This window comes from Phlebotomus argentipes, unplaced genomic scaffold, assembly GCF_947086385.1.
Source record: "Phlebotomus argentipes unplaced genomic scaffold, Phlebotomus argentipes genome assembly scaffold_18, whole genome shotgun sequence".
NCBI lineage: Eukaryota > Metazoa > Arthropoda > Insecta > Diptera > Psychodidae > Phlebotomus > Phlebotomus argentipes.
The window spans coordinates 4,751,122-4,772,395 of NW_026776177.1; the positions used below are offsets into that span (position 1 = coordinate 4,751,122).

At 42.0% G+C, this 21,274-nt stretch overlaps 5 protein-coding genes across 20 annotated transcripts in view; 3 read left to right on the forward strand and 2 right to left on the reverse strand.

The window, feature by feature from the left end:
- Positions 1 to 3,781, forward strand: part of LOC132261204 (potassium voltage-gated channel subfamily KQT member 1-like) — a 59,079-nt gene extending 55,298 nt beyond the window's left edge. For all 16 annotated transcript variants that reach the window (XM_059759853.1, XM_059759852.1, XM_059759842.1 and 13 more), the window contains one exon: positions 191 to 3,781. In XM_059759853.1, the coding sequence (XP_059615836.1) occupies positions 191 to 352 (162 nt within the window). In that variant the 3' untranslated portion in view covers positions 353 to 3,781. The remainder of the gene's footprint in view (positions 1 to 190) is intronic.
- Positions 3,782 to 4,011: 230 nt separating this feature from the next.
- LOC132261128 (dolichyl-diphosphooligosaccharide--protein glycosyltransferase subunit 2) lies at positions 4,012 to 6,413 on the forward strand. The gene is made up of 2 exons (XM_059759699.1): positions 4,012 to 4,124; positions 4,383 to 6,413. The coding sequence occupies exons 1-2, from the start codon at positions 4,112 to 4,114 to the stop codon at positions 6,263 to 6,265; spliced, it is 1,896 nt and encodes a 631-aa protein (XP_059615682.1). The 5' UTR covers positions 4,012 to 4,111; the 3' UTR covers positions 6,266 to 6,413.
- Positions 6,414 to 6,423: 10 nt separating this feature from the next.
- Positions 6,424 to 7,583, reverse strand: LOC132261129 (unconventional prefoldin RPB5 interactor-like protein). Its single transcript, XM_059759700.1, has one exon. The coding sequence runs from the start codon at positions 7,549 to 7,551 to the stop codon at positions 6,427 to 6,429; it is 1,125 nt and encodes a 374-aa protein (XP_059615683.1). The 5' UTR covers positions 7,552 to 7,583; the 3' UTR covers positions 6,424 to 6,426.
- A 55-nt stretch (positions 7,584 to 7,638) lies between these two features.
- LOC132261127 (regulation of nuclear pre-mRNA domain-containing protein 2) lies at positions 7,639 to 12,124 on the forward strand. Its single transcript, XM_059759698.1, has 7 exons — positions 7,639 to 8,318; positions 8,377 to 8,787; positions 8,849 to 9,024; positions 9,094 to 9,934; positions 10,003 to 10,313; positions 10,380 to 10,572; positions 10,774 to 12,124. The coding sequence occupies exons 1-7, from the start codon at positions 8,156 to 8,158 to the stop codon at positions 11,211 to 11,213; spliced, it is 2,535 nt and encodes an 844-aa protein (XP_059615681.1). The 5' UTR covers positions 7,639 to 8,155; the 3' UTR covers positions 11,214 to 12,124.
- A 6,702-nt stretch (positions 12,125 to 18,826) lies between these two features.
- LOC132261047 (uncharacterized) lies at positions 18,827 to 20,046 on the reverse strand. The gene is made up of 2 exons (XM_059759560.1): positions 18,934 to 20,046; positions 18,827 to 18,877 (listed from the first exon to the last, which is right to left on the reverse strand). The coding sequence occupies exons 1-2, from the start codon at positions 20,044 to 20,046 to the stop codon at positions 18,827 to 18,829; spliced, it is 1,164 nt and encodes a 387-aa protein (XP_059615543.1).
- Between the last annotated feature and the right edge of the window lie 1,228 nt (positions 20,047 to 21,274).

The following is a 21,274-nucleotide window of genomic DNA, read 5'->3' on the forward strand; positions in this document are numbered from 1 at the left end:
GTGTTCCCCCAAAATAATTCATCAATGGGCGATGGTGTGCTTTCCTCCACCATTTTGACACACATAGCGTGACAAAAACTTTCAAGTGACACATGAAGAGTGAAGAGGACACAATTTAATAATAATAAATTCCCGTGCAAAGTAGTCCCAGAGTGCCTGTTGATGACATTCTCTCCCGATCGGCGTGCAGGTGGCGTCGTCACAGAACATCTCCAGGCTGGAGGCGGAGGAGCACGCGAGGGCGTCCGGCGGCGGTGGTGAGTTCAGCGGCGGTGCTCAATCATCCAGAATGGACCTTCTCAAGCCCGAAATGGCCCAGAATCAGCGGCTCCTCAACACGGATGACGTATGAGATTGGCTTTCCCTTTTGTATTATTCAAAATTCTCATCCATCCGCTGTTGTGCTCATCTTTTTAATTCCCACGTCTTCGACCATCGCATATTAATTATTTTGCACACCAAAATCATCCAATATTAACCTCGGTGAAATCTCAATTCTTCCTGTAAGATTAAACACTGCTCGCACAGCAGGAATTTTAGTCAGCGACCACACAACTTTGACCCTCGTGAAAAATAAATGAAATCAACAGACTAAATAAATTGCGTACGATATACCGAAAGGAGGGTTGATAGTGAATTTGTTCGTCAAAAGGTTTTATCACGATACTTAATAAAATTGGATAAGAGGATAATTAATTATTTTTAGGAAGAACAACAATTTAATTCTCATTAGGAAATCGTTGCAAATTAATTCATCGAATATTAATACAATTATACTTTAATATACTTTTTCAGTTTCTAACCTGTTTTTTAGACATATAGTAAAAAAACAAATTATTGTGAGCACGATTCAATACATATCGAGTTATTAGTAAATTTCCTTATTCTTATTTCATACAGTGGAGAAAATATAGGCAAAAATCGTTTGATTATGAACAGCAAAATAAGTCAGATTAGAGTTTTTTCCACTGTATGAAAATTGTTGATATTTTCTCCGAAATGTAGTTTCATAAGTTCATTTTTACATTTATGTATAAATCCGAATATGATGTTTAAAAAGGTGATAAACACAGAATTACCGTAGGAAAATTAAAAGAGAAGAAAAAAAAATACTGTTAGAATTTTATTGCTTTGTTGATTTGTTAAAGAAAAAGAAAACAAAAATATCTCTGCTATGTAGATAACCAAAATATTATGAAACTCTAGTGAATTTTTAGATAATTACAAAATCAAAAAATTTAGAAATGGTTTTTCGCAAAAATTCAAATAATTTCTATTGATCGAAATATTACATGTACATAAAATATAACCAAAAAATTGTCACTGGAGAAATTGACAATGATAACAACATTGAAAAAAATTGATATGATAAATTAAAAAGCGATGAAAAATACAAAAAATAAATTATATCTTACTTAAACTAAATAATATACTTAAAATTCCACAAGAAGAAGCGGAAATAATAGTGAAAATTGTAGGTTAAAAGAGGAAAAGAAAGTTTTTCATAGACTGTTTTAAAAAATATACATATATTAGAGAAGAGATCTATTAAAGAAATTTTATTCAGTGCGAAGAATATGAAGAAATAAATAATTGATTACAACGGAATTATCGAGAAGAAACTTGCTTTTCCACTTTTCTATTGCAAGAACTGAAAGTGTATATTTGCATCTGAAAGACATTTAACTATTAGAAAAGAGGGGATGAAGATAATCTCTATATATAGTATTCCTACAAGTCCTTTTTCGTCTAGAGAAGCAGATCTAGAAAAAAAAACATTTTCATAGAGTTTCACTTTGTAAATTATATGACATATATATACTGAAAGAAGATGGAGAGAAAATGTGAGAAATGTTAAGTTGATATAATGATATAAATTTAAAAAGTGAATGATAACCTTAATATGAAAAAGGGATCACAAAATGGTACAAGAGCTTTACGAAGAACAAATAAAATTGAAAATAGAGGAAAACATTTCTAAATTTAAAGGAGTTTTCGAATGCAAAGCCACGTCAGAATGGAATTCATCGGCGTGGCTTTTCAAAACATGGAAAATAATGTGTAGTGTTTAGAAAGTAGAGTCTTAAGAGTTATTTCCATTATAAACATTGCTAATAAATATGATTAGGAAGGGTTTTTTCAGTACAATTTTCACTGACAATGAGTCTCATTCTCGGGGCTTTTTTCTGCTAAGGATGATTTTCCTCTTGAGTGCGACATTTTTTCTCATTGAAAACCTATCAAGATTCAAACTTAATTCACGCCAATTGAGCAAGCTAAGTTAATCTCAATATTTATAGAAAGTAGAGTGAATTATAATGTATTTTACAGTATCTAAATCCACTTGACTTTTGCACATAATCAAAGTATTAGCTGAAAAAAGGTTTCTTAATTAAAATACAGCTTGTCTGGGCGGACTTAAAGTGGAAGAATTGTCCGTCTGATAGAGACGTGGACAATGAAAGAGCAATTAGCCCCGAGGAATTTCGCTTTCTTCTTCCCGAGAAAGAATAATTACCTTACGAATTACAGCCGGAGTGAATGGAAAGGAGTTCTAATCAAAAATATACAGAAAAGACCTTTAATTGCCATAGCGAAAATGTTTTGTACGCCAGGGCGCATATAACCTTGCGTACATAAGAAAAGCATGTAACGAGACGAACCTAATCAAACACATAAAGCGGAAAAGGCAAAAATTTTGATATAAGAGGTGAGAAAGGAGGAAAAGCGTAGGAAAAAAGGAAGCCTCTTTTTATTTGCACACATTGTTTCTCTTCCATTTATTGCATAATATTAAATAAAATAGATTGAAAAGGAGAGAACAAAAGAGGGAAATAATTCAACCAATAGAAAATAGATGTTTTAATGGTGCTGTAAAAATTTACGCAGTTGTACAGATGAATTGGATTAATTATATCGTAAAATTACGTCTCCATTCATGAAATTCTCCTGTTTCTGTCTTGTTATCTTCAATCTCTACGTCTTTCCCTTTATTTTCCCGGTGAAAATGAAATAATTTGCTTGATAACGAAGGAAATATAAGTAAATAAATTAAAATTGTACAAAAATCAATGAACCAATTAACTCAAATGTGATAATGTTTACGTTAATCTGAAAATTCAATGTGAAAGACTGCATATTTCAATATGCAAATTATCCCATTTTTCCGTTCACGAGCGCTTTGAAAAGTTGTCAGAAAAAATTGGTTTCAAGCAAAATGCCGCAAAACACAGCAGATGAAAAAAATTCAATTCCGTTTCATTAATAAAAGTCAATTCATTAATTGTAGCGTTAGCTAAAGTCAAAAAATTCTTTAGTCCCCTAAAACCCCTGTTCTAGTTCAAAGTCGAAAGCCAAAAGTAGAGAAAATAAATAAATAGCTAAAAGAAAATAATTTGACTCTGTAAAAAGATTTCTGTTTTCAACGTTGAGTTGAAAATCGCATGTGATTTCATAAGTGATTGCTAAATAGTTTTATTGTAAAGTTAAATATGTAAAAAAAAACAACACTGAGCTGGAAAAATCCAGCTCATCTAGACGGAATATAATGAAATAAAAGGTAAAAATGAATTGAATTGAGAAAATAAATACGATGAAACATTAATTTACTCGAATTTGCTTAAATTTATTAATGCCAGTGACAAGAATATTATTCTAAAGAGGAAATATTAGAAAATATATTGAAGTTATATCTGAGGAAACCATTAATGTAAAAAAGAACATTTATAAAGAAGAAAAACCTTATTTGATCATATAATATGACGAAATATAATAATTATGATAAAAAAAACTGAGTCTTTTTCTTTACTTCTGATAGCGATTTCTGCATGGATCACTGAAATGTAAGTATTCTCTCAAAATTAGTAAAATTCTTTGTAATTTTAATTTTGATCGTATTGAAAATTCAAATGTCAATGAACCCACGAGCGCCATCTCTCGACACTGATAACTTGAGATACTCTCCGCCAGAGTTCGAGGCGCACTGAGGAGGTTCATTTTGTATCGTATCATTGACGTGTCGATTCAGTGTCAGAGGCAGTGAAGTGGATACCGCTTTTTACCTCGTTTCTCCTTGAATTCCTGCACAAGGAAGGATCTCTATTGTCCTGCGATGCGGCACTTATGTAAGGAACCCACATGCAGTGTAATTTAGTGCAAGAATCTCGCGGATTTTGGGGTTTTCGTGGGGTGGAAAAGTTGCCGGTGGGTGTGTGATGTCGCCGGCAATTGGGCGTATTTTCATCAATTTCCCAAGGGTTTTTCGTGAAAATCTCTTCAAAGTGGACAGGAAGATGTCCAATCTTCCTCCTGAAATTGCATTTGTAGTGAAAAGTGGGTGCTGTGATTAAATCTCTGGGCTAACCTTACTTTTCCTCCGGCAGTCTGCCTGCTGCTGCTCGTGGCACCGCTCGTGATCTGCGCCGCCGACCGGACGACCAACAGCTACCTCAGCCCCACAGATGAGCGTCTGCAGAGGGTGTTCGTGGAGGGCGTGAAGTCCTCGGACCTGCAGACCATCTACTACTCAGTGCTCAACTACGGATCGCGGCTCACGGCGGCCGACAAGACGGCTCTCTGCACGCGCGTGAAGACTCTGCACGCGGACTCGAAGCTGAATGAGTTCGAGAAGAACTTCTACCTGATCGGCATCTATTCGGAGCTCAAGTGCAGTCCTCCCGTGCCCCCGGCCGTGATCACAGCACTCGAGGGGGCGCTGGCCAAGGAAGCGACAACGGCGCCTGAAGTGTTCTTCAACTTCTTCGCCGCCAAGGCTGCCGGGATTGCGCTGGACGATGCGGCGAAGCTGCGCGTGGTGAAGAACCTTCAAGCCATCCTGAAGAAGGACGACTCGCTTGCCAGTCTGGGACACGCATTCACTGTGGCCGCGGAGACCGGCGGCAACGGGCTGCTGCTCGTGGATCGCGTTGAGGACGCCATCGCCCAGGCGGATGAGGTGGACGGGAAGATGTTGCAGTTCGAGGGTGGACTCAGCATCACTGCGCTGGTCCTCGGAGGTGCCCTGAAGCTCACGGCGTCGCAGAAGAAGCCCCATCCCATCACGCCGATTCAGGCCACGAAATTCGCCACGTATTTCCTGTCCAGGCGCTCAGTGCAGACGGCGAAGGGCGTGCACGTGCTCCTGGACGCGCTGACGACGCTGAATCAACAGAAAGCCATCGCTCCGGTGTGCATTCAAGTGATGGGCAGTGGTCAGCTGCAGCCGGACGACTTGCAAGTGACCTTCCGCGTGGTGGATCTGCTGGGGAATGCTGTGACGCCGGCGCTGGACACTGTGCAGGCGACTGTGAAGGACAAGCAGGGCACAGCTGTGGTGAAGGACGTGAAATTGACACCCAAGGGCTCAGACAAGACAGTATTCGCCCTGGATCTGAAGCAGGCGAAGCCTGCCAGAGGGCAGTACACGGTTGATCTCACGGCCGGAACTTTCAAGCAGTCAGCGGAGCTGAAAGTCCTGGGCAGAGTGAAGGTGTCGAGTCTGGAGGTGGGAATTGGCGACTCGGACAGCAGCTCAGCGGTGAAGAAGCAAACTGTGGACTTCCCCAAGACTCTCTCCACGCCCCTGAACGCGGACTCGCAGCAGAAGGTGGTGATGAAGGTGTCTCTGGTCGATGAGACCACTGGGAAGCCCATCTCCGTCCACCAGGCGTTTGTGCGCTTCGAGAATGGCCAGACTGGCGAGGAGATTGTCTTCGTGGCGGAACAGGATTCGAGCAAAGTCTACAAATTCGACATGGATGTGGGCGCGAGGAGTTCCGATTTCTCGCAGACATCCGGAAAATACCTCATGGAGCTCATTGTGGGCGATGCGTCGCTGTCCAACTCCTTCCGCTGGCACGTGGCGGACATCAATCTCAAGTTCTCCGGAGATGCGACGGCGAGAGACACGCAGGAATCTGTGTACAAGCCGAGGAAGGAGATTGTCCATCAGTTCCGCGTTCCTGAGAAGCGTCCAGCACGCTTCGTGTCAGATCTCTTCACTGGCATCTGCTGTGTGCCGCTCCTCATCCTCCTGGTTCTGTGGCTGCGCCTCAAAGTGAACATCAGCAATTTCCCTCTGTCGCTGTCCGCCATTGGATTTCACCTTGGCCTGGGCGCCATTCTGTTCCTCTTCTTCGTGTTCTGGGTGCAGCTGGACATGTTCGCCACCATCCGATACCTCCTGCCACTGGCGCTCTTCACGTTCCTGTGCGGCAATCGGTTCCTCAGGTCGATAGCCGCCAAGAGGGCTGCACATGAGAAGTGAATCCCACGCAATTCCATCTCACTCACATTCACAGACGCCCAGCAAGCGTCCAGCGAGCGGAAGACACCCAACCGAGTCACACAGGTGCATCCTTTGCCTTTGAACAGCTTTTCAGGAGATGTAATAAAAGGGTGAAACAGTGAGAAAAGACTTTATTCATGCTAGGAATTCGCCTCTCGAGCGCTCTTGAACCGACTTATCGGACGCTTAGGGACTTTCTGAACATCTACAGTGTCTGGATTCCCTTCGCCTTCCGGATTGCGCTCTATCACATCGCCCAGAATGGCAGAATGATCCACAGAGACAACTTTCGCTGGTCGCTTCTTTGTGGCAGCTTCTCTGACTCCGTCCCCAGGCAAATGAATCTCTCGCTCCACTGCTTCGCGATTCTTCAGGATTGACTTGGGCACAGCGGCTTCCGACTGATCGGGAGACTCCAGGCACTGACCGAAGACGCGATAGATGTCAGCAGGACTCGTTATCTCTGCTGTTCCGGAAGGAGAGAAGACAGCTGTTGAGTGAGTGACTTCCAAGTGCAGAGTGAGATCAGGATTGAGCGGGAGGGAAGACTCCGGCTGTCTGGCTGCTTTGCAGGGCGCTTCGTGGGATTGAATGACCTGCACAGAATCCTGGTCAGAGAATGTCAAGGATTTCCTCTTGATTTGCAGAACTTCTTGACTCGGACATTCCTCCACTTCTTGCCCTTCTTCCACAAGCTCATTGTTGATCTCCTCCAGCATTTCTAATTCCTCAAGTCTCTCCATTAGCTGGTCGAAATCCTCATCTTCCACCTTGCCAGCTTTTCTGTCCGCAGCTTCTCGCTGTTTGTGCTCTCTCAAGCGTTCCCTGTGCAACTTCCGCCACTCTGCCTCCTTCTCCTCATCGTACTCCTCCATAATTTCCTGCTGTGCTTCACCAGAGAAAATGTCCTGCATCCCAGGCAGCTCTTGCCGGTTGACAAACATCTCTTTCTCAGCCTCCAGCGCTCTGAGACGATCATTCGCAATTTCCACACGAGAATGGAGGATCTCGTGTGCCTTCTGCACTGTACATTTGCTGAAGAGTCCATTATAGTGCGTCACCATCACTTCATTAGTGTGATAGAGGAATCCCGGCAGCAGAGCCTTGTTCCCAATTGGCACCATTATCTCCACTTCCAGTTGCTTCTGGAAGTTGTACAGATTCTCAATCGCTTGCATCTGCTCATCTCTGAAGGCGGACCACCTGGCCAATTCATCAGCGTTCTTCTGGAGCACGCCTTGGAGGCTTTTCTCCCTGAAATCCATCCCTCAAGAATGTAAACAACGCACGTGCGGAACTTCCCGGACAAATTTGACAGCTTCACGGCGAAAAAGCGGCGAATTCCCTCTCGCGCGCCATCTGCCTGAATAATGGTGAAGAGGAAGAAAACTCGAGAGACTGTAATGGCGTCGAGTTTTCTTAAGACATTTACTCGAGTTGTTGTTTTTCAGAGGCATTTTCCCCTGAAAATCTCACACACAGCTCCCCAAACGTAGTGTTGTTTGCTGAAATAGCTATTGCAGTGTGAATTGGTGGCCTCAGTGGACTGAAAAATTATTGTGATTGTGAGAAAATTGAGGGTAAATTGAGTGACACAACTCCCGCGATTTACCGCGTCGATCTGGAAAATCTCATTTTTCCCTGCCAACAGCCTGGATACTGGGCTACTGTTGGTGTCAATAGTTACTCCTGTAGACTGTTGAGAGAAGTGGAGGGAAATTTTGCTGGCGGAGGTGCCCAAAAGTGGTGTAAATTGACTGTTTGTGAAGCAATACAAAATGTGTGGTTAGTTTATTGAGGGATTCGTCCGGATTTCCTGAACCAAATCACACAATCTCTTGAGGACCTATGTGAAGATTTGATGCCAAAATGAGTGTGGCACCGGAAGAATTTGACACGGTGGTGTTTGAGAAGAATCTCAGCGGCCTGAAAGACACACAGGACAGCATCAGCTCCATGTCAACTTGGTGTCTTCAGTGGCGATCACATCACAAGAAGATCGTCTCCAGCTGGCTCACTGTCCTCAAGCAAGGTATCCTCGTGAGTATGTCCTCCGGGCCGTCCGCTGAACGTCCTTCTCTCTCTTTCAGTCAAAGTGGAGCATCGCCTGACACTCTTCCACCTGGCCAACGATGTGATTCAGTACAGCAAGAGGAACAACTATGAGTTCGTGGAGAGCTGGGGCACGACTCTGCAGCGCGCCACGACGATGGTGCGCGACGAGAAGGTGAAGAGCAAGATCCTGCGCATCTTCAAGATCTGGGAGCAGCGCGGCGTCTACAATGAGGACTTCCTGGCGGATCTCGTGGGGTTGCTCAATATGCCGCCGCCGGCGAAGAAGAACCAGGAGTCCAAGGAGCCCGAGGTGGCCGACGAGACGACAGCCCTGATCGCCAACGTGCGGGACTGCGTGAAGCTGCAAGAACGCACGGACAAGAGCTTCAAGAACCTCTCGAAGATGCCACAGTGTGACGTGGACAATATAAAGCAAAATCTCAAGGGTAAGGAGATCAACACTTGCGTCCTCCTGAATTCCCACTGATTACGTTTTGTGTTCTCCAGATCGCAGCCACGTGGAGGACGTGGAGAAGGAGTTGGAAGAGTGCCTGACAAATCTGGAAAGCTATATGAATACCCTGAAGGCGGAGATCAAAGCGAGAGGAATCCTCATCACGGCTCTCGTGCAGGCGGATGAGTTCTACCACAATCAGCGAGGCGATGTCAAGACAGTGGCAATTGTGAGTGCTCAAAAGGAATCTCTCTCTCTCTAGTGTTCTTCCCAACATCAAAATCTCTGTCACTTTCAGGCCTATCGGAACTTTGGGAATCGCGTGAAGGCGATGAAGAAGAAGCTGGAAGAATTGACACCGTCGCTGCCCAGTCCAATCCCATCACCGGACATCAATGCCCCGTCGCCGGAGCCGGACGTGGAGTTTGAGTTCCCCGGAAGTGGGGCGAATTACTCGAATGGATTCATGAGTTACATGGACGGTGGCGCGTTGCCATTCGATATCAATGACTTTCATCGTGATAGCCACAGCAGCCAGATGCGATCGGATCACCGGGCGTCGGGGCAGCAGATCCAAGTGATTGACTCACGAGGCTCCAGCCAGAGCGAGGCGGCGGACTTCAGTGTGAACAACATCTTCAAGAACATCATCAATGACACGCCGCCCAGCAAGTACATCCCGTCGCTGCAGACACCCCAGCCCGTACCGCCCGTGGCGCCGAACTCCTTGCCATCATACCTGGGCGTGCGTGCGCCGGATCAGGTGCCGTACAATCCGGGCATGAGTCTGGACGAGTTCACGACTGAGGAGGACTATGGGCGACGGTATGGCGATGAGACTGGTCAGAGCTACACGCCCTCCATTGTTCCGCCACCAGTGCCGCCGCCCATTCGGCAGAACTCAATGAACAACTACGGTGGCAACTGGGGAAACAGTGGCTTGGAGTGGCTGGGGAACAATTCGACAGGCTATGACCAGACAACGGAGACTCCATCGTCGCCGCCACACTTTGATCGCAAGCCCACGAATGACACAGGAATGATTGAGTATATTGAGAATTCCGAGAACTCTGGAGCGACTGATGTGGATCACAGACAGTTGAATCTTCCGTCAGAGATTCTGTCAACGCCTTCCAAAGGTAAAATCAACAATCAAATCAATTTAGCACAAATCTTTGATTGAACTAAGAGCAAAATGTGTTTGCAGTGAAAAATCGTGCCGTCGATGTTGATCATCGCAATTTGATTTCCCTGACCGGATCGCCGAGGAGCAAGGCGAACAGTGAGAAGGAAATCCCACCGCCACCAGTGGCTCCTCCGCTTCTCTGGCCACCGTCATCTGGTCAGGATGTTGACATGAGGAGGCAGAGCTCTCTGACGCCGGGCAATGCTGAGAGAGTGAGTCCGCCGAAGGCGGGCGAGGCGGAAGAGCCAGTTGTGCCTCCACCACTTCCTCCCACACTGATTCCAGTTGATCCTCCGCCTGGCTTTGATGCCTTCATGAAGGAGTCCATGAATGTGAGTTGAAAGCAATTTGTGTGGATTGAATGTCTTGATCTCTTGACGGTTTTTGTGGGATTTCAGGCAAACTCGTCACTGCTACCAAATTTCCAAAAACCCCCGCCGGGTTTCGTGGTGCCGTCCGTGCCGCCACTCAACAATGCGATGGGGAAGAAGATCATGAAGTCGCCGAACGCGAAGAACGTGCAAAATGGCCCGGACAATGTTGAGAGTGTCGACATGGAGATGTCCGATGATGATATCGAAGAGTATCACAGTGAGTATTTGTGCAATTGCAAGTTTTCCTCTGAGAGTGAGCATACTAAAGTCGATTTAACTCTTTAATCACACACAATTTTTGTCTTTTTGTATGCTCTCTCTCTCTCGCTTAGGATTTCGTCTAGGTAAGTCAAGTGTTGTTTGCCTCTCAAATTAGCTGAAGTGCTAAAGTTGTTGGTTTTTTTCTGTATTTTCTCAGGACAAGAAGAGGATGGCAATGATCTGGGCGGAGATCAGATGGCTGATGGTGAGGGAGAGGAGATGGACAACGATATGAGAGCACGAGGAATACAGATGGGCTTCATGCAGCCGCCAGGAATGAATTTCTCACCCTACAAGGGTCCTCCGCCACTTCTGCCAACGCCTCCCGGCGGTCCGATGCACGGCGGCGGCGGCGGGAATGGCAGCTGGAACGGACCTCCGAGTGGACCTGGAGGGAATTTCATGCGTGGCGGATTCTTTGGCGGCGACAGGATGCGTCCTCCCTTCGGCATGCAGCCTCTGTTCAACTTCCGGCCAGGGATGAACATGAGGGGTGGCGTGAGGGCGCCCAGAGGACGACCGCATCCCTTCCGCGGGAATCCAATGTTCCGCGGCGGCGGCGGAGGAAATCGTGGGGCTCGAAGTGGGAATTGGTGAATTGGTCAGGAGGAGAACACTAAGAATATGTGTCAGTTTCTTTCACTAAGATGACTTTGGCATTAAAAACTGTAGAGGCCGAAAGAGGAGAGAAGAGGATGTAGTTAAGGATTTGCAGCATAAATATTCTCACTGTGTGCATTATAAACGAACACGGTGTGCAGAAAAACACACGCAAAAATAATGAGAGAAACAGAAGAGTTTCCAGAGTTTCACTGAATCCATCATTTAAATGAAATAAAAGTACAGTTTTTTCCCGCTTAAATTTCTATTAATCGCTTAATGATTGTGTCTTCAACACACAAACACACGAGAGACACGTTTTTCCTTATGAATCCTTGAAGATTTTGTTGTAATTTGCAGAGTGGTGAAAAATAAATTGTTGAAAACAGCGTTAATTAAATTACTCATCCCAAAAGTTGTTGTGCCTAAAATTGGCTCTTTCTTATTGGGCTCTAAAAAGAGAAAAGAAATCTCAGTAAAATATAATCCTCAACGTCATCTTTCTCTACAAGATGCCAAAATTGTCCTGATTAAAGAAATTCACACCTCAAATATTGTACAATCAGAGACTTTTTTCTGTTGCTGTTTTAACAAATCTTCCCTTTATTCACGTGGGTTGAATTATAAATCCGCTCACGCTCAAGATTTTTCTAGTCAAAATGAGGGGGTTTTTTCTTTAAGTGGTATTTTGATAAAGAGTACAAAATTGTAATTTAACTTTTATATATTTTTAATATCAACTAGAGACAGAGTAGAAATTGTAGATAAGAATTTGTAGAAAAAAAAAACATGTGAATAAACATAGTTATTCCGTTGCAGTTTGAATGAGAAAACTCTCTATAAAGATTAAAACTTTTAAGGAAACCTGTGAATGCTTAATGTAATAGTAAACAATAACAATGAAGAAAAGAGACAATTTTCCTACTAAAACTCTGTTTCACTCTCGTTCCCACTCAGAAGGTGTCTTCCTGGAGAGCAGCAGATGAACCCCTGAAGTATGAATGAAGCGCAGTGCGACTTTGGGGACGAGTCTAAACAAGGGCGAGGGTCTCATCGGCTCAGTGGAATTAATTAAGGAGAATCGAGTGCGAATTAAAATACAAAGTGTCGCTGGTTCACGTGAAAGAGGGGAGAAAAGGACAGTGTGTGTCTCTCCCTCCTGACTTTCAGTTTCACGATCACGATCATTAGGGGTGCGCCTCTTCAGGTGACTCTTCCACAGTCCGACAGTCAGTTTGGCGAGCGCTGGTGGAACAGCCGCATGGCGCCAAAACGCGTGTGCAGGAAATTGTAGAGGAATTCCGAGTGCCAATGGAGGTTTCGCAGCTCTTTCACTACCCAACCAATGCCTCCGTGTCGGACACGTACTCGGGCGACGAGTCACTCTCCTTCTACACCACATCCTGGCCAACATCCTCGTGCTCAGACAACCTCTGCCTCGCCCTGGAGCACCAGCCATCCCTGATGGTGGACTTCTGCATGGCTGCCGATCTGCAAAATCACACGCAAATCAATCCCGCGCCACGCGCCAAGAGGAGACGCCGCGATGGTGACTCATATCGCCAGAGGAACTGCCCCAGATCCGGCAAGATGACCCCACTGAGTCCCTCGGTGATGCGGAAGAGGCGCCTGGCGGCGAATGCCCGCGAGCGACGGCGCATGAATGGACTGAACGAGGCCTTCGACAGACTGCGCGAAGTCGTCCCGTCGCTGGATGCTGAGCATCGCCTGTCCAAGTACGAGACGCTGCAGATGGCCCAGACGTACATCGCGGCGCTGCGGGATCTGCTCGAGAGGGGCGTCGATGAGGCCACATACAGTCTCCTGAGACCCACCAGCTGAAGTCCCGCCAACAGAACTAGTCCAAACCCAAAGACCAGCACTCAAATTGCCCAGAAGAAGATACTCAAATATAGACGCAGTATTTACTCAAGAGAAAGTGATGCATAATTCTTGTAATTAATTGCAGGTCGCTTGTTAAAGTGGTTTCACGAATAATAAGTCCACTCAACTGCCATTTATAAAGACACTCTTAGTGCGTTATCACATTTGGTTCTCATTGCTCTGATGTTATCGATACGAATATCGTGCAATTTCCTTTATTAAAACACAATTTTAGAGGAAAAATATGACTAATTAGTCTTTAGATTGTCTTTTTCAGTTGTTTTTTCCCTAAAAATGTGTTAAAATTTGGTTAAAATCCATTGCCAATGTCTCATGTATCGATAATCCGCAGTTTTCCTTGATTTTTCCTTTCGTTTTTTCTCGCATTTAAGAAGACAATCACATTCTTCTGGAGAAATTGATCTTAATTTTTCAACACAAACAATGCCATTCTGTGCATTCCGGCTGATGCTGACAATGATAAAGGAAGGCATGAGTATATTGTGTGCTGTTTCTTCTGACGCCACTGTTTCGGGCACGTGCCGGACCCTTTACTTTGCACGTCAGTCAACGTACATTTTTACTTGCGCCACTCTAGAGACTCTCATGATAATTAACTCCAATTAAATGCGGAGGGAAGAGTCTTCTTCCCTTGAAACTCGTGTCAATGGTTGCTCCCTTCGTCAGTCCCGTGCATACATAATATTAATGTGGCGGCCGCGATTAGATTGTGGGTGATAAAGTGGCTCAGCCAGGGAAGGAATTGAGTTCACTTCCCAGTTCTTGCCAGACTGCCAATTTCCCTAAATTCCCTCTGCGCTCCTCGCGATGGCATAATTTACATTGCAGAGTTATGCATTTATATAGAGAACGCATGAGAGCCTCAAGTTCGGTCAGCAGACATTAAGTGAAACGCGACGTCTTGAAATTTTGACACGTTTCTCTTGGCCCCAAAATTCTATATTCCTCAAATCATCCAGCGACATTCCTCAGGCTCCGACTCTATCGATTGCAGAAGAATCTCTCACAACGCATTTTAATTCGCTCTTCTCTCTCTCTCATTTTGGCCATATCTGACGAGACTTTTAATAGAGATATCATACTTTTTCAATGGACAACACAGGGATGAGTCGCCCCAACGGCACTCCAATGAGAATTGAATAATTGCATAACGTACGCATAGCGAAATATAGCCATTTCTCTCTGAAATGAATCTCCCTTTTCTTTTATTCATGATACCGCGTTCATTCATTTCATCGCGATGGAGATTCAACATTAAATACATTTTTATACGTCTTTGTGGCTCAAGCAATCAAGGATTGAATCATTCCGCGAATTTTTATCTTCCTCGACTTCTCAAACCGTTATTTGCTCTTCTTCAACATTCTGAAGCCCAGGGAAATTCAAGCACAATTAATTCTTATGCATATTTTACTTTAAATATTGTATATCGACGGATATATAGTGGTTGAATTTACCTCAAAACACATTCTAATCTTTTGTTAAAGTGCTAATATTGCTCTGTAATAAATATTTTGTGAATATTCCCGTTGATTTTATTGGAATTTTTGAGAAATTTTGACTGAAATATGGCAAAATTAATAGAAAAACTGAAATATTACATTCCAAAGTCAATTTTTAATAGTTTCTGAGTACATTTTACACGTAAACATTTTGAAAAATCAACTTTTCATACATGAACTTTTATTTAAGAGTTTCAAGTGAAAAAATTTAAATATATGACAAATAATGTTATTTTAAAGTCTAAGAATATTTGACAAAAAACCCGAAAATCTAGAATTAATCAAAAAGGCGTTTTATGCGTTTTTCTGCGGGTTGAGATAATTTTCTTAGAAAAAATGCACGACGTAGACGATAAATAGTCAACTTTTCATACTTTAAGCCACTAAACTACTACTAAAAAAATCATCTATTCATAGTTTTCGATTCACCCGTTATCATTGTGTATCGATCTGTAAGATTGATTATAAATCTTAAGTACGCAGTGGAATTGTAATAAGCAGATTGTTGAAGAGAAACAATTCTAAAGCCAAAGTTTAATTCATCCAAAACTTTTTTAGGGAAACAACACCCTCGCTTGAGTATCGAAATTCAGAATACGGAAGAACCCGTTGAAAAATGAAAATGACCCAAAAGTGAAGCACCAAATGTCGCAAAATTTACCCTCTTCTTATGTCTTTTATTACCTGTATTGTATGCACATTTGGTATTTATGTTTATTTTCGTGCCACCAGAACTGATCCTTATGGGATTGCGAGGAGGAAAAAAATCATGAGGGATCATGACAACTGCGAAGGGTAGTTGATCATGATGGGGTAAAAAATGCGAGGGAGTAAGTGAAGCATTCGAAGCACGCGTCATTCACGCTACAATGACGACCCTTCGCAATTTATATCATTTTTTAGCAGTAGAACTAACACAAAAAAACACGATCATTATCTAATTACGATGGCTCGTCCTTTATCTGTGAACCGTGAAGGATGAAGAAGAAGAGACTGCTTCACTCGACGATAGATTATTGGCTTTTTATCACACAAAGTGTTGCTTTTAATTGATCTCGGATGACACGTGGCAAAACGCCAGTGATGAGGTGCCGAGAAAAGTGAAAAGATCTCGAGACAACAAGCATAAAATCACTAATTTATGACATCAATAAATATTTATGTCCACACGTCTTTTCACAGGAGCGAAAACAAGGTCAAAAGAGAATCCTCAAGAGTCCTCTCCGATGGCTATCTTAATGACCATTCGCTGCCCTTCAGCTTTTTCTGTGGCATCTCACCAAATTACCCAATTGTCTCTCAGCCAAAGTGATCTCAATGGGCATCATTGGGAGTTATTATCCTTAGAACATTTTGGGGTGAAATTAGGGAAATCATAGCCTAAATCACTTCTTTATCTCCTCGCTTCTCGGAAGGTATTATTGGGGGTTTAATCAGAAAACTCCTCCACCTCAGAGACGAGTAAATGAATGATTTATTACTAGAAATATTCACTGAAGAATTTTTCAAGAGTCAATGCCAAAATATGAAGTCAATAAATCTACCACTGAAAGAGTGAAGAGACTCAAAAACTTGGCGCCTGAATTTGGCAAAATAATTCGCATTTCTGCATAGGAATTGGGCAAAAAAATTGCAGTGAATTTTCAAGAGAAATATTTATTAAAAATGAATTTATAATTACATATTTGTCTCATCCCCAAACCCGCCTAAGATGCCTTCTCAAAGCCGTTTAAAGACATCACGGGACAGCAGAGCCCGAGGAGGAATTACAAGTGAGAGGCGAATGAGGAAGATGGAATGCAGCCACTCTCAATCATCAAACAGAATCGATAATTAATAACACAATTCTGAATAAATTTCATATTTTCAGCACTAATGCGACGAGCAACGACAAAAATGAGACTATATGGAATGTAAGACGATTTATAATTTTTATAAATGCAACATTTCTCAAGTCAATTATACAAAATACAAAATCGTTCAGGAAGAAAAAAAATATTAATCAAATAAGAGAATCTCAAATGGAATCTAGTTTCCATGTATTTTTCTTCCCTCGAGCCAAAGAAAAAAAAAACGACTTGTAATTTCCATTATTGGCAATTTCCAGTCTCAATTGTATCAATTTACGAAAAGAAATCATCTCAAAATCTTTCTTAATGTTTCACCTCACCGCAGTCATTCATTCCAATGTTTATTTTTCACTCTCATTTCTTTAATAGCCAGTTTTCGGTGCAAAAAATGGAGCAGCACGTGTTTCTCAACAATTAAGGGGAAGGAAATATTGAGAGGAAATTTCCCTTTTCATTATTCTTCTCTTCATGAGCATGAATAATAACGATCAAATTCTTATTGTTTGGTGAAAAAAGTCATGTCAATGCCAAAATGACATCAATTGCATGTAATCTTTCGTACATAATGATTATAATTTAACACGCAGAAAAAAACAACACAACTTGGCAATTTCCTCCTCAGCCTTTTACCTTTTCACTTACAAATGCTGCGCAGATCCTGTTGATAGAAAACAGACAAAATGGATATTTAATAACACTCAGGATGCTATAAAATTAAATTAAATGCCTGTAGCTGTAAAGCATTTTTTCCACTGATGGTGAAAAAATGTCTTTTTTGTGCTCTTCTGTGTGAAAGGAAGTGCCAAAAGAGATTCACGGCAAATATGATGAAAGAGATTTTTTTTTGTCGTCCGCCTTCAAGGAAGAGGATTCACATCGTGAAAGTTTCTCTTTTCTTGGTATATCCCGAGACAAAAACAACCCAGACAGCGACTATCGCAGGGCTTTTATTCATATTCCCACCAATCCGATATTTCATGCATGAATTGGTAATTATTGGTGATTCAGCAAAGTACAGATATCTTTGCAGGTGCTTTTGTCCGGCCTCTGCGTGTGTGTTGAAGAATCAGAAACTATTAAAATCTCTTCACACAGAGAGCATCGAATGCGGTAATTGTTTCACTTATCAATCTTACATCTTAATCATTCCTATTCATCGTACAAATCTTTCCCCGTGAAAGTTGCTGGAATTCCTCTTGATTCTCCCAGTGTCTTTCCTGTTTTCCTTCCCAAAAATCCAGGGAAAAATTTGTCTTCAAGTCTTATTAATTACTGAATTTGACCATCATATGATTCATATAAGATCCGTGCTCGAATTTATTGCGTGAGATATTAAGAATGCGTATCAGGCAAAAGCCACATTCTTCACACTCATTTAATATCGGGATGAATTTGTAAATAAAATGAGATTTAATACGTGTGACGTGATTATGATCGATGAAATCATAATGAGGAGAGTGGAAAGAAGAAATTCCCAATAGAAAATCATGGAGAATTACAGCTTCGCCAGCAATGATTCCTGAAGGTCACAACTATTAAAGATGTGCTCTGGTAAGATTACCCCTATTGTTATTAATTCACCTCACTTTGCCGGCCGCTTTCGCGCGCTTCTTGCGCATTTCCACCCCGCGATTGAGCGCACAAAGTAACAAAGTGGCATCCTAAATCACATTGAAATGCGGCAAATGGTAATATTCTTCATCTATGCGCAGCATCTTCGGTGGAGTATTTTGGAAATGCATTGCCACTGCACCGAAGGTGATTATTGAAGTCATTTATCCACTGTGAAAAGATGCTTTAACTACGAATTAAATTTATCACATCTCTCTCGCTCTTTCTCCAAGTCTTGCTGCTTTTCTTCCGAACAGGCGCGCTTCTGATCAACGTCAACAAATTGCCACTCTTTGCAGAATGGTTTTATCGACCGGTTTTATGAGCGCACCAGTGAAGAAATATTATCAAACTTATGCGTAAGTAATTTGCCTAATTTATTTAAATGTCTCTATTTATTGATTAAATGTAATAATTTTGTACGAGGCGCTATAAGAATATGCCGTATGAACATTCACTTTGTGGAAAAGAAAGGATAAACTAAATTTTCACAACAATTCAAAGATACAAAATTGACTAAGAAACAACTTGCAGAATATCTATTTCTTTATTAATATCCTCGTGTTTTATATGTTATTGTGTTCAAATTGTTGGCTCAATAATGAGATTTGGACTAAAAACGTCTGTAAGCTGTGCAAGATCTTAAGAAGAGTGTTCTTGATATAATTTCCATTTATCAGCATCAAGTTTAGAATTTAAAGTGTGTAAACTATAAATTGCACATTTCTCCCTTTTTGAGAGTTTATTCAGCATTGAGAAGCATCATCGTGATGGTATAGATGGTCTTCAAGCACTGGAAGAGAGCCAAACCGATGAAATGAGGTAAAATACGCTCTTTCAGTGTCTCACCTTCAAGAAAGTGCGCAGATCCAAAGGAGCGTATCCTCCAACTGAAGGCTGAACAGGACGCTGACTCATGGCAAGGACAAAGCCCAGGGCCTTCTGGATCTTCGGCGGAAACACGTACCACTTGCAATTGTAAACCTCCGCCTGGAAAATTTCAGCGCAGACGGAATAAAGAGTGCCAATCGCCGAATACAGGAACAAATTCCCAACGGTAACGCCAAGGAGAGCCACTCCGGGAATCCAGAGGATTTTCACGAGGACAACGATCGACAAAATGACGACGCACATGTTCGAAAGGAAGTGCACCACATTTGAAGTATTGACCATGTCTGATATATTCCTCATCAACCTCAAATGGCTTTGATGCTCAAGAAGCAAGGCTTTAAGGCATTTCACCGCATCTTCGGCGTTCACAAGCTCATCGTTTTCATTTAATAACTTGTCAAAATCCTTGCAGAAGTGTGTCATGGTCAATTTATGCGTGCACGCTATGAACATGTGGCCAATATAGAAGGAGTCGTACGTTATCAGAAAAATCACGGCTATCATATCCTCCACTGCTTGCAAGAGTAAATTAATTTGATATCCTGGAGTTTCTTCGTGACTCAAAAACGGTACGATAAATCCTGTGATTAAAACTCTCTCCTTCTTGAAAGCGAAATTCATTAAAGCGAAAAGGATCATTCCCAAACCGGCTGCAAAGTATGACACTTTAACCATATTGAAGGTCAATTGAAAAGCTTGAAGTCCCTTTTGAATCTTAGAAGATTTCTCATGATCACCCTCAAGTCTGTCGATTATTGCGTTCACTTCCTTAATTATATCGTGTGCGTAATTGTGCGTTGTAAAAATGCTTATCACCTTCATCAGTACCATTATTATGATGCCCAAAGTTGTTAAACAATATGCCAAATCAGTGAAATTGTCCCTGAAGAAGTAAGTGGAATAAACAGTGCACACGCTGCTGAAATTTATTGCAGCTATCAGCAAGTATCCGGGAAATGTTATTGGCTTCGTTACGATTCGACATAGGAAATCAATTCCGGCAAAAGAACCCATATTATTCACCATTTCCACAGTTTTCTGATACAAATCCTTGTTGCGCAAAATTTGCATTTTACAGGCCAATTTTCTGACTCTTTCCCTCAACACTCAACTTCTTTGTGACAATGCATTTTGAACAGCTCCTTGATTGAGTTCTTCATTCCTGCTTGAGTTGATTAAAATTTGATCCCAAAGAGTCACGCGAAAATGCATTATAAACTGAAATTTGTGAAGCACAAAGGGAAATTTTCCTTAATTTGGCAAAAAAATGTGACTTCATCAATGAGATAGCAAAAGAATCACGAAGAAAAAGACAAATCAATAATAACACTGACTCAAAAGGAGCATCGAAGGAAACTTTTCTACCTGTTCTTCCTCTTTTTTTTTGCTACTTCTTTATTCACAAGAAGAATTCCTTTCAATGTGCTGTGTTTCCCACCAGAGTTGCGTGAATCAATTTGAGTGTTTCTCTTTTTATAATATTTTACAGCTCAAACTTAATATTTCACGCGAAAAAATGCTCCAAATGAGTTTTCTGGAGGAAAGATGGGAAGTAAATGAATGCTCATAATAATATACAAGTGAGCAAAATTATTGTGTCATTATTGTGACCTTCTGCAAAAGGTGAATTCCACAAGAAGTCTTCTTAATAGAATTTAGTGAATATAAGAATGTCTTTAACAGTTAATTCATTATTTTCTATTTCTCTCCTCCCTCGTTCTCAACCAATTCTTGAAGCGCGTCTTCTTGTAGTCAAATGATCACAAAGTGTGCTTGAAAAACTCTCAAATCAACCAATTAATTCGTAATTTATCATCTTCATGTTAGTTCAAATAATACGTTCTTGAGTGAAACACGTAGAAAACCGTCCATTACTCAGGCAAAATCAAAGTAAATGCGCTCAACTGGAGGCAAATAATATTTGTCAAAATGAATATACCCAAATAAATCTCAACCACGAATTAGAACTATCTCAATTAACGCTCTTAAAGCTCTACATTTTGAAATGAAAGAGTGAAAATTAACGTACAACCCGCAATTACACTCAGTTTTGAGCCTCCAGGAAATAGAAAGCCATTTAAATTGAGGCATTCAGTGGAATGTCTGAATTCGAAACTGCCTCAAAGTGGCTTGAGATTCTTCAGTCAACAATGTACAGAAAATAGCTTTTGAACACCCGCAGAATCGATCGAACAATAACCATCCTCACTTGAGATAATCAAAATGATGCAATCCCTAAATGCAACAAAGGACGATGAAATGGATCAGTTTCACATCCCAGGCGATATTGTAGCTACCT

Bases quoted from the DNA above. Each gene is read 5' to 3' on its own strand.
- LOC132261047 (XM_059759560.1), bottom strand. From the start codon at position 20,046: ATGCAAATTTTGCGCAACAAGGATTTGTATCAGAAAACTGTGGAAATG. The intron at 18,878-18,933 runs GTGAGACACTGA...GCTCTCTTCCAG, and splicing joins ATCTGCGCACTTTCTTGAAG to TGCTTGAAGACCATCTATAC.
- LOC132261129 (XM_059759700.1), bottom strand. From the start codon at position 7,551: ATGGATTTCAGGGAGAAAAGCCTCCAAGGCGTGCTCCAGAAGAACGCT.
- LOC132261127 (XM_059759698.1), top strand. From the start codon at position 8,156: ATGAGTGTGGCACCGGAAGAATTTGACACGGTGGTGTTTGAGAAGAAT. The intron at 8,788-8,848 runs GTAAGGAGATCA...TGTGTTCTCCAG, and splicing joins TATAAAGCAAAATCTCAAGG to ATCGCAGCCACGTGGAGGAC. The intron at 9,935-10,002 runs GTAAAATCAACA...ATGTGTTTGCAG, and splicing joins TCTGTCAACGCCTTCCAAAG to TGAAAAATCGTGCCGTCGAT.